General features: G+C 34.8%; 1 protein-coding gene across 1 annotated transcript in view; it reads right to left on the bottom strand.

Moving 5' to 3' along the window:
- The window catches only part of DOK6 (docking protein 6), a 435,938-nt gene that overhangs the window by 242,936 nt on the left and 180,613 nt on the right, over positions 1 to 12,389 (bottom strand). Inside the window, exon 3 of the mRNA XM_030925729.1 lies at positions 138 to 252. Within this exon, the coding sequence (XP_030781589.1) occupies positions 138 to 252 (115 nt within the window). The remainder of the gene's footprint in view (positions 1 to 137; positions 253 to 12,389) is intronic.

The following is a 12,389-nucleotide window of genomic DNA, read 5'->3' as shown; positions in this document are numbered from 1 at the left end:
CTTCTGAATGAAGTCTTCTACAGCACATTCTCATTACAGTAGGCCATCCTGTTCAATAGTGTTTCTTAATCTACCTGGGCCACTGTCTCATAAGCAGCTCAATTTCCTCAAGGGGTAGATGGCCAGTAATAGCTTACCTGACTCACAGGCAAATGTCTTCGACGTTTCATCGTGAAAGATAATTGCCACCGCATGCTTCTTTGTCTCTCGGGGCAGTCTGGTTATATTTTTGATATTGTGCAGTTCAGTTACCTTGAAAGAAAAAATATTTTTAACTTAGTATACAGTATGTATGCTATATGTTGGAGTGCTGAAACAAAATAAGTTATCACAGTCTTACATGGATTTCCATTGAATATTTGTAATCATTTTAAATTGACTTTAGCCAAAAACAGTAAAGAACAAAACAAAATGTCTTCTATTATGCCCTTAACTTTGGTCACAGACTATATTGTTTGCTGCATTTTGAAATGATCTACATATTATGTAGAAGGGTTCTATGGACTTTGCGCTTTTATTAAAAGTATATACCTGGCAAATAATAGCAGTTGTGGTATACAGAGGATTCTCATTAAATATCTGCAGAATATTGGTTGTATTTAATATCTCCCCTCTCTTAATTCTCACCTATCATGCAAATTTCCTGTAGGCTTATGGTCCTGAGGTAACTGACATATGTCTGTCAACAAAGTGACTGGAAAGCAAGTGCATTGCTCCAAAAGTTATATTTTAGAGCAACAGACTTGCTCTCCAGAAAAATGCTCATAGTGTTCACAGACCCATATACCACTTCTCCCACCAAAGCCCATATAAGATTGATTGCACCCAGGTTAACAACTCTTTATTTATTGGGCAATTAATAAATATCTACTAGCCTTATGTATTTTGGATGTTGACTCCTTATTGGTACAAGTTCTGCTACAACTTGTGCATCTTTAATTTTCTCAACAGTCAACAGAAACAAATGTATATGTCCTCAACAACTCTGCAAACACAACATTGCAATAATATTCAATGAGTTAATTTTTAAAAATCTACTTTTCAAGGTGCTGAATTTTTTTCTTCTCATTTATAAGATTTCTTATTTCTAGATCCATACTGTTAACAGAAAGAAGACAGGATTAACTAGCATGGTAAACAGCAAATTAATATCCTCTTTTATGATAACCTATGATATTATATCTATCATTATATTATATAATAAATTCATTACCTTTTGACTATGCTTTAATTTCTCTTCTCCAAATGTAGAATTTTCACAGGATATAACTAGCTTTTTCAAGGCTATTTTGCTGATTAATGTTTTTATAAACACAATAATTAAACACATGCATATTTTTATACACATTTGCATATTATAGTTATATAATCTAATATATAATACAAATATCAATATTTAATATTCCTCAGGATCTATTTTTCTAAGAAAATATTTTATTATCTCTAACATTAAATGTGCTTAGTACTTAGCAAGCATTTATACCTCTATTTAACATGACACTATGTAAACTAGACTAAGATCCCCAATAAAAACACACGAAAAAACTAAAAATCACAGGCAAGGAATCTATAATGTGGATGGAAATGAGCAAGTAGATATGTTGGAATGGAGACTGCAGAGAGTGGCTGAAAGTCACTTGTCGAGGAAAATCACCCAAGTTACCAGGTATTTTTTAAAGTTACAGTTGATCATCTTTATTTGTGGTTTCTATATTTGTGAATTCACCTACTGCAAAAATGTATTTACAACCCCAAAATAAATATGCATGGCACATCTGTGGTCATTTGTAGACATGTGCATGTGCAGAGAGGTGAAAACTTTGAGTCTCCAGATGTGCACGCTTCCAGCTGAGGTTGAGCAGGTGATGCTGTGTCTTAATGTGTTCGTGGTCATACTGTAGACACATGTCATTTTCATGCTCTGCTTAGAGCTGTGGCTTTTGCATTTTTGTGATTTTTCTTGTTGGCTTCCCTTTTAAAAATGGCTCCCCAAGTGCAGTGCTAGCTGTCTAGTGTTCCTAAGTTAAAGAGGATACCCTTTATGGAGGGTGATACCCCTTATGGAGAAAACATATGTGTTAGATAAGCTTTATTCAGCATGAGTTACAGTGCTGTTTGCCCTAAGTTCATTGTTAGTAATCAGATATCTTTAAAGAGCAACAATAAAACAAGGTAATATAATGATTAGTTAACAAAAGTGTTGTGATTAGAGGTCATTAATTCATTCATGGTTTGCAACTCAATGTTTGCAGAGGTTTTATAGACCATAACTACAATGAATTATGAAACTCAACTATATGCCTTAGAGATTGTTTTAGGGTTTACCATAAATATTTTAACGTATCAGAATTAGCTTTAGATTGATATTAATTTTGTGCCAGTGAAATATAGAAATCTCATATCTACATAGCTTTTTCCCTTATTGCGATATTATTTTTATACATATTACATCTATTAATATAAATGTTACAAACCCAACATATTTATAATTTTAATTAATTTATATAATTTTTATCTTTTAAAGAAGCTGAGAGAAGAAAGGAGACCAAGTGTATATTTATTGCTTTTTTACATTAACATTTTCTTTATCATTTCTGGATCTTTTCTTTTGTTCCTATTGACTTGAGTTACTATCTGAAGTCATTTCCGTAGTCCAATACAGCTTTGCTCCCACCACCTCCTTTGTGTTGCTATTGGTAAATATACTAGAAATCTATGTTATAGGCCTAAAAGTACATTATATACATATTGTTTTACGTAATTGCCTTTTAAGTCAGTTTGGAGGGAAAAAATATGCATTTATATTTTCTTTTATAATTACCTTACTGATACTGTTTTTTGGTATGGTTGGGCTGGGATCACTTAGTATTTCTTGTAAGGCACATCTGTGAGTTTTAGTCTGTCTCACGATACCTTTATTTCATCTTATTTTTTGAAGAATACAAGATTCTTTGTGGATGTGGTTTTTTTCTTTTTTCTTTTTTCCCTTTAAGCACTTTGAATATACTTTCCACTGCCTTCCAGTCTACAGTGTTTTTAGTGAGAAGTCAGATGTTAATCTTATTGAGGTTCCTTTGTAAGTGAAGAGCAGTTTTTCTTTTGCTGCTTTCAAGATACTCCATTAGTCTTTGTCTTTCAGTATTTTTACTATGACATGCCTGATGGTATATCACTTTGCATTTATCCTACTTTGAGTTAATTGAGCTTCTGGATGTGGAATGACAGTGGTTTAATCAGGACTCTCTTTCACTCTTTCTTTCCATGACCACACCCAATTATTTAGTTCCACTACTTGCAGGCCGATGTCTTTATTTTTTAAAAAAATATCCTGTGGGCATATATCACTTCACATATTGGGCCAATCCAATTTGAGATCTTTTAAAGTGATAGTTCCTGAGGTCATTGTTTGACATTGGTGCTAAATCCAGATGGGCTCCTCCCAGCTGTCTATGTTCCAGGTCCTGTCCAGCAAACTTGCTGACCTACAGTTTAGCTTATATCTCTCATATACCTATCATTTTCTCCCAATTGCTTTTTATCACAACCTCTGTGCTTTTGTATAGTGTCCATATGCTTAAACTTTTCCACACCCTGTTGAAAATGAAGTCAGGTGTTTTTGGAAAGAGACTGAGAACTCTGTCTTATGTTCAGCTTTATTCTTCTGGGGCAAAAATCACTAAGCCTTGTGTCTTAGTTAGGGGTCTCTGGAGAAACAGAATCTTCAAAAGGTTCATAGAAAATGCATATTATGAAAAAAATGTATGGATTAAAATTTTTTTGCACCAAAATAAATTAATAATCTTATAACTCATAAATTCACATAAACTCATCAACTCTTGTTATAACATATCTAAGTAGACTCTAGTTTGAGGCACTAAGAAGGCTAAGACATCAGTTTGAAAAGGACTCCTATCAGAGCAACATGAATTCTGCTAAAATTGAAGCAAAGACAAACATCAAACTTAGGGCAAAGCTTGGGTGGAAGAATGATGAAATTATTGATGCTTCACAAAAAGTTTATGGGAAACAATGTCCAAAGAAATCAGCAGCTTACAAATAAATAAGTCAACTGAAGAAGAGACAAGATGATGTTGAAGATGAAGCCCTCAGTAGCAGATCACATCAATTTTTGAGGGAAAAAAATCATCTTGTTCTTGCCTTAATTAAGAAAGACCAACAATTAACGGCAGAACAATAGCCAAAACCACAGACATCTCAATTGGTTCAGCTTATACAAGTCTGACAGAAAAATTAAAGTTGAACAAATTTTCCACTCAACGGATGCCAAAACTGTTGTGCTTAGATTAGCTGCACAATTGTTTTTCTAATTCTGTGAAAAATGACATTGGTAATTTGATAGGGATTGCACTGAACCTGTAGATTGCTCTGGGTAGTATGGTCATTTTAACAATTAAGTTTTCCAATCCGTTAACATGGTGTGGCTTTGCATTTGTTCAATTCTTTCATTAGTGTTTTGCTGTTTTCCTTGTAGAGGTCTTTCACCTCCGTGGTTAATTTGTTTCTATTTTATTTTATTTTTTGAGATATTGTAAATGAGATCGCCTTCTTGATCTCTTTTTTAATGGTTCATTATTGGTGTGTAGAAATGCCACTTCTTTTTCTATGTTGATTTTGTACCCTGCAACTTTACTGAATTTATCAAATCTAAATCCACTTTGGTAGAGTCTTTAGGTTTTTCTTTTTCTATTTTTTTTTTTTTTTTAACATGTAAGAGACAGAGTATCACTATATTACTATATTATTCTTGAACTCCTGGCATCAAGTGATCCTCCTGCCTCGACCTCCCAAAGTGCTAGGATTGCAGGTGTGATCCACTGTGTGAGGCCAAAATATACATTTTTCAGAATATAAGATCATCTCATCTGCAAAGAGGGACAATTTGACTTCTTCTTTTCCAATCGGGATGCCTTTTATTTCTTTGCTTTTCTTTTTTCTTTTTTTTTTTTTTCCTGTTTGCTCTGGCTAGGACTTCTACTGCTATGTAGAATAGGAGGGGTGAAAGTAGGTTTTCTTTTGTTTTGTATCAGTTATGAGAGGAAAGGCTTTAGGTTAGAAATTAATGCATCTGTTATTTATATTTGTTTTCTCCCTACTTGTAATTATCTCATTTAAAATTATCTTAAAAAATTAAAATGTGGGCCGGGCGCGGTGGTTCAAGCCTGTAATCCCAGCACTTTGGGAGGCCGAGGCGGGCGGATCACGAGGTCAGGAGATCGAGACCATCCTGGCTAACACGGTGAAACCCTGTCTCTACTAAAAAGTACAAAAAAAAAACCTAGCTGGGCGAGGTGGCGGGCGCCTGTAGTCCCAGCTACTCGGGAGGCTGAGGCAGGAGAATGGCGTAAACCCGGGAGGCAGAGCTTGCAGTGAGCTGAGATCCGGCCACTGCACTCCAGCTTGGGCAACAGAGCCAGACTCCGTCACAAAAAAAAAAATTAAAATGTGTAATATGGGTGATTTTAAGTAAAATAGGTTTGCTTATATATATATATAAATACATATATTTGTATATGCAGGTATCTATGTGTGTGTGTATATGTGCATGTATGTATGTGTGTACATGTATGTGTATACAATTTGCTATCTGTCCATCTATCTGAAAATATTCATTTTCCCCTTCAGAAAAAATAAAAATAAAAACCAGTGTCTTATAGCTTCTGAGAATTAATACCCTGGAGAAAATAAGAAGATTTTTAAGAAAAGTGATTCACATATTGTATTTTAAGCACATTAAAGCGTGTTCTGAAATAAAGCTTAAATTTTAATGTTTAATGAATGGAATCAAGTGACTTTAAAACAAATTTCATTAAAACAAAATTGAAGTTATGTTTGAAAAGATATACTATTTTCAAATGCTACTAATTTTACCTGAACAAAGGATCTTCATGAAAATTATGTGTTGCTTAATAATTTACATCAAAAGGTAAACGCAAGAATGATACACTGTTAAACTACATTACATATAATAGGTAGCTGTACCATATTATGAAAACATTTATAAATCTGAGAATCTTTTCCAAAGGTTTTTACTTGCAAACATAAAAGAATATTAGAACAGATACTGTGATTTCTATTTTTTGTCCTCTTATAGTAAAAATTGACAAAATAAGCTAATGGGTAGCCTAGCAAAATGCAGCAAACCCCAGGGATTTTCTAACTTCAGTGCCTTAGGTAATCTGACAGATGATGTAGTTCAAAAGTGTTTGCTCTTCTGTAAAATGCAGACAGCTTCTTCAAGCCCACATAGTTTTTAGAATAATGCAAGGTTTTTCATTGTTGATCAACAATGTGATGTTACCCACTTCAGTGTGTACCCTAAGAAATTAAACAGATACCAGAAAAGAAAAATACTAATGAAGAGTATCAAATTCTACTTTTCTTTCTTTTCTTTTTTTTCTCTTAAGAGACAGGACCTTGTTCTGTGGCCCAGGCTGGCGTGAAGTGGTGAGATGATAGCTCACTGCAGCCTCAAACTCCTGGGTTCAAGCAATCCTCTTGCTTCAGCCTTCCAAGTAGCTAGGACTACAGGTGTGTGCCACCATGCCCAACTAATTTTTTTTTTAATTTAAATTTTTCATCATGGAATTTATTGATTTGGATGTGAACAACCTGAATGATTTTCAAATAATTTTTCCTTCAGTTCAGTTCAGTCAACTTCATATTTAAAATACTTAAGTTTAATGCTTTCATTAAACTTTAATCAGTACTTCATGCTTTTACAGCCATGTGAAAAATCAATTCAAAAGTACATATTAATTTTTTAATGATGCAATAATTTACTGATATTATTGAAAAGCTCAAGGATTTCACAATTTTAATAAATGTTGATAATTTTTTATATTACGTTGACAGGTTTTAGACTAATGAAAACATAATTTTAAAACATTTTATAATTATTTTAAAAGCTTTCTTTATGTAAGTAAATACAGAGTTTTTCATGGTAGTCAATCCATATAGTATTGACAGTAAAAAAAGAAATGAAGATAGGATATTCAAATATATTAGATCTTGTCCTAAATTTTCATGGTTTAAAATTTTTTTAAAAGTAGAATTTGGTTAGGCACAGTGGCATGATGGATTTCATGCTTGCAATCCCAGCACTCTTAGAGACCAAGGCTGGAAGATAGCTTGAGGCCAAGAGTTTAAGGCCAGACTGTGTAACAGAGAGAGACCCCATTTCTACAAAAAATTTATAGTTTTAATTAATATTGCAAATTCACCAAAACAGAGTGGAAATGAAAACAAGTAGTAAAGGCAGGTAACACAGAAGCATTATGATGAAAGGGTGTTTTCACGGACCACTCTGAGATCCACTATTCCATGTATAACCTCCTCCTGGACCCACAACATCTGTTCTGTCATGAAGTTTTGTCAATTCTACTTCTTGAACATTCTCCTACCTATTCCTTCCTCTTCACATTAATGACTCATTTAAACCCTCACTCTTTCTCTTTTGAAATAGTTTCATTATTTTCCCATCAGCCTACATGCTCCTCACCTTTCATTATCTTGATCACACTGTTTTCAGACTAATATTTCTTAACCATACATTTAATCATGCCCCTCAAGGACTTAAGCCTACTTAGTAGCATTTTAAAAAATGAAATTTTCACTCTTTAGCAAGAACTAGAAGGCTTTCCATGATTTAGTTGCTACCTGCACATCTAATCTCATCATCTTTTTCCAGCTCTCAACACAAGCTAAGTTCTAGCCATATATAACATCTTTCAATTGTCCTGAATAAAAAGCATGCTATTTAAAGGTTATGAAACTTTTCACAAAATAATCCACTTGGACTATCCTGATCTACGCATATTTCTATCAAATTAATAATCATTCTTCTAGACCAATGGGCACGTCTTCCCTGAGTGACTCATGCAGAGTTCATAATTCATTCTTGGACAGATCTTTTCTCTAGAACTTGGCAATTTGATCTAAACTCAGATGCCTATGGCTCATTATGAAATCTGTTTGTGTTCTTATGCAGGACACAGTAAGTAAAAATAGTTAATTTTCATTCATCAATGTCAATTACTTTGTTCTTTGCATATCTAGACTTCAACATAGGATATACTAACTTATTTGTGAGTTTTGACAGTGTGCTGTTACTGTGAAGACCACTAGGCATTTATTAAGTGATTATTCCTTTCATAGCCCATGGGAGAAGAAAAGACTGAAGAATAAGATTTATTCTCTTGGGGTATATGCTGTAAGAGGGAGGGCATATTTAGATATTTTAGGAGTTATAAATAGAAGAACAAACATCAGAGAGAAGCTTTGCTTCAATTTTAGTTCAAAAGGTTAAGAAGATTTTACTTGTTCCACCATTACTACCATTTAAGTGGAGGTATATGATATGGCCTTAAGGACTTAGCGATATTTTTTCCAGTTAAGCCCAAGTCTTTCAGTTATTTTATTTGCATGCTTGGTAACATTTGGAATACATAAATTGTATCTGTGCATTTTAAAAGCATCATGCTATTTATTTTATGCATCTTTTCTTTTAGCCTAACTGCAAATTAAGTGGAATATTACCACTTAATGAAGATCTTACTCACTACAATTGCATTTACACTATTTACTACATACATAAATAGGCAAAACCCCATATTTACTATAATTATTATTAGTTTTAATGTGCCTCTTTTCAGCTTGCATCGTGATAATTGAGATTAGATTATCTGCCCATTAAAGCACTAACATTCTTTCTTTAAACCTTTTTGAAAAGTGAAATTACTTTCTAGATTTTTTCAAGTAGAGTCAAATGAATTAGAACATACATTTTACTATTCTTTCTTAGTAATCTCACTAATAATTCTTATTAACCTGGGTATTTTACTAATCTTCTGTGGTTGTTTTAATTAAGTCAAAGATTTTACTTTTGAGAGTAAAATAGTACCTTTTAGGAGCAAGTTTAATAAAACTTCACTTTATTAGGATGGAAAATATTTATTTTCTACTAAGAAAAGAAAATGAAAAGTTTACTGCATTTTCATTATTACAATAAATGTAGGTTAATCTCTCTATGCTTGAATCCTAAACTTTCATAACAATTTAAATATTTGTATTACCTCATACATTATATGCTTCAATATCTGGATCATGAAATTTGCATAGAAATTTTACTATTGCTTTTTTCCAACTAATATCAATTTTCCAGCAGCTGCTTCCTTATATTTGCCTCCTGTTGCTGATAAAAATGAAAGTGTACAACGAAAGAAATCAATTTAATTCATTCTTAAAGCTACCTGTGACAGACATGTGCTCTGACACGATTCTTCCATAGCTCACCACTTGACTCTCCTAATTGTTTATTATTAATAATTACTAGCTTAAACTTTTACATCTTTGACATAAACCACGTTATGAAGTGCCTCATCTAAAAATGAATAATTATATCAATATAATTATAGCCATAATTATAATTAACCATAATACTCCATTGGCTGTCTACTCAACATCCAGCTCCAATTCCTTAATTCTTACCAGAACCTGATTTTGTTCCATTATTTGCCCCTCCAACAAGCAGCCCGTGTGTGTCCTGGTGGGAATCTCTCAGCCCTAGTATCTTGGTACAACTCATTCTAAGGGTCAAGTTTCCTTGCTTGTGATTAGTTTAGAAATGGGAATATCAGCCACATATGGCTAATGTGATGTGAATAGAAGTCTCCTAGTGGTAGCTTCATGATAAAACCAGCCTTCTTCTCTAGTGCTGCTGCCGCATTTGAATGTCATAACTAAGAAATGCTACAGCTGCCACTCTACTAGATTGAGGAGGATGAGGCAATCCTAAGATGGAAGAACACAGATAAAGGAAACAAAGACATGTTTTAATGGTTTAGCAAGAATTACTGAATCAAGCAACCTTGAAGCCAGTTTCTTTTTCTGCTGTAATATATAATAATGCACATTTGAAACTTGTGTGCACTGGGTTTCTGTTATTCGCACCCTCTAAACTTTCTAACTGATTAGCAAGCTTAGAGTGGAGCTTGCCTCATTTTACAAATGGCAAAATGGCTATCCTGATTTGGGTCTCTATCACACAGTTAAAGTCAGAGAGAGAATAAGGGCCAAGTTTCTTAGTTCTCAGGCTAGTACACTTTCCACCATTTCCTGCAACAGTCATTACTCTGAGAGTCATGTGATTTATCAATGGTAAACATCAGCTAAATAAGAAGTTATTACAGAGAAGGATTCAACTATAAAAGAGACTCAAATTGCAGGGATGACAAAAAGAAGCCCAGAAAAACCTCATTACCTTATTATGCCTAAGTTATGAGATTGTCTATTATATAACAGAAAGACAATCTATATTCAAGTCTGGGAAATACAGAAAATCACTATATAGAAATATAGGCACTGAAGTAGAAAATCTTTGCACTTCTCATGTGTGTGTGTTTAAATCTACCACATCTAATAATATGCTCCACTGACTCCAAAAACAAAAATTCACAAAACAACTCGGTCAGTTACAACATCACTCTTACTTTGAGAGTTGCAATCTTACTACACAGATATTATCAGATACTGTACAGCTACTATGACTTAGTAGATGGACAAACTTAAATCTCTTAATTATTACAATGGGTTGCACAGGGGCGCCTGAGAAGATATGTTCAAGTCCTTGTCCCTAGAACCTGTGTATGTGCCCTTAATTTGGAAAAAGGGTCTTTGTAGATGTAATTAAGTTAAGGACCTTGAGAGGACATCATTCTGAATTTAGTGTAGGCCTTAAATCTAACAACAAGTGTCTTTACAAGAGACGAGCAGAGGGAGATTTGAGACAAAGACACAGGGAGATGGCCCTGAGAAGATGGAGGCAGAGATAGAAGTTATGCTGTGCTGACCAAGGAAGACCTGGAACCACCGGATGCTGAACAAGGCGAGGAGACTCCCTTGGAAGCTTTGGGAGAGTGTGGCCCTGCAGACACCTTGATTTCTGACTTTTGGCATCCAGAACTATAAGAGAATAAATTTCTGTGTTTTTAAGCCACCAAGTTTTTGGTAATTTGTGAGGCCAGCCCCAGTGACTACAATGACACAGGATTATGAGAAGATAAGCAGTGTCATCTGTATCAGAGTTAGTTATACATGAACGTAAAATAGGACAACCACGAAAAGTTTCTATATAGCCCCATTTCTCCAGTAAGATATTTGTTTCCTTAAAAGCAATGGATACATCCCTGTTTATTCAGTGTCACCTAAAGGCATTAAATATGCTTTTCTTTTTTACTTATTTATTTTTGATTACTAAGAAGTGCACACAGCTCTCCAATGTGCTTCCCCCAGAGGCTGGACAGGTGATTGATGGCAGCCTGTGGGAGGTGAAGGTCCATTCGGGCAAGAGCTCCTTGTCAACGAGCCCTGTCAGTATCAGAGCCCCAGGAGGAAATGCAGGGAAAAGGCAGTAAAGCACAAAGCCTCTCTTTGGAAAAATAATTTATTGCTATCTGATGGGGGCCACAGCAAGCAGCATAGCTGACCTGTTACTGAGCTTGTGAGCTCTTCATCTGCCCTCTGGGGCTACCTCCTCTCCACTGGGAAACTAGCCAGTAGGGTCCGAGGACATCGCCTGCGCGAGAGGTCATTCAGAGGTTCATATGGGAAGTTCTGAATGTTTCAGAGGGTATGGCTTGCTCTGTTCTTTGTAACCAATCATATTTTATTTTATTTTTTCTGGTTTGGGTACATTAACAAGGAACAAAACAGTAGCACGGCAGAGGGCCTGCTATCAACCTGAAATCCTAGGCTGAATGACCCTGGAGAAGACAGCCAGTGGGTCCACTCTTCTCTGTAATAAAACTATGAGAAGTCTGCGGGTCGCCCTCCTCAAACAGATAAAACATGTATTTGTCAAAAAGCTCCTTTATACTCCTGTGGTCTATCATCAAAACTTGATTTTCACAAAGATCTCGAGAAAATACGTGGCTAATATTTAAGCAAGTCATTATGCTAGTTGTGGTTTCTGTAACTTTTCTCGTTGGCATTTCTGGAATCAAAACAGGGTTGTTTACTTGTTTAATAAGTTCGCTGTTTACTGCACACATCTGACAGCTGGGAAGATCTACCATGAGTCGACCAGGATTGCTGACCTACCATTACATGTAAGACAGAAAATACAGAAAGATCAAGTTCTGGTGGCATCAAAAAAACTGACAAGAGCTAGAGAGATCATTGCCTTAAAAATGGTGTTGCAGCTGTTCAAAAGATACAAGGCTATGATTAGGGACAGATGGCTGACATACATCAACTTTTAAAAGTGTCACAAGCTGGGTTCTAAGTGGAAATAAAAATGGAGAAGCTTAGGAGAAACTGCTTGCATGTGATGACATTGTATCAGTCTACAAATGGTATTCAAGTTCAAATCA

Source organism: Rhinopithecus roxellana, chromosome 21 (genome assembly GCF_007565055.1).
Source record: "Rhinopithecus roxellana isolate Shanxi Qingling chromosome 21, ASM756505v1, whole genome shotgun sequence".
Lineage (NCBI taxonomy): Eukaryota > Metazoa > Chordata > Mammalia > Primates > Cercopithecidae > Rhinopithecus > Rhinopithecus roxellana.
The sequence above is the reverse complement of the archived record's forward strand: the minus strand, read 5'-3'. Positions and strand labels throughout refer to the sequence as shown.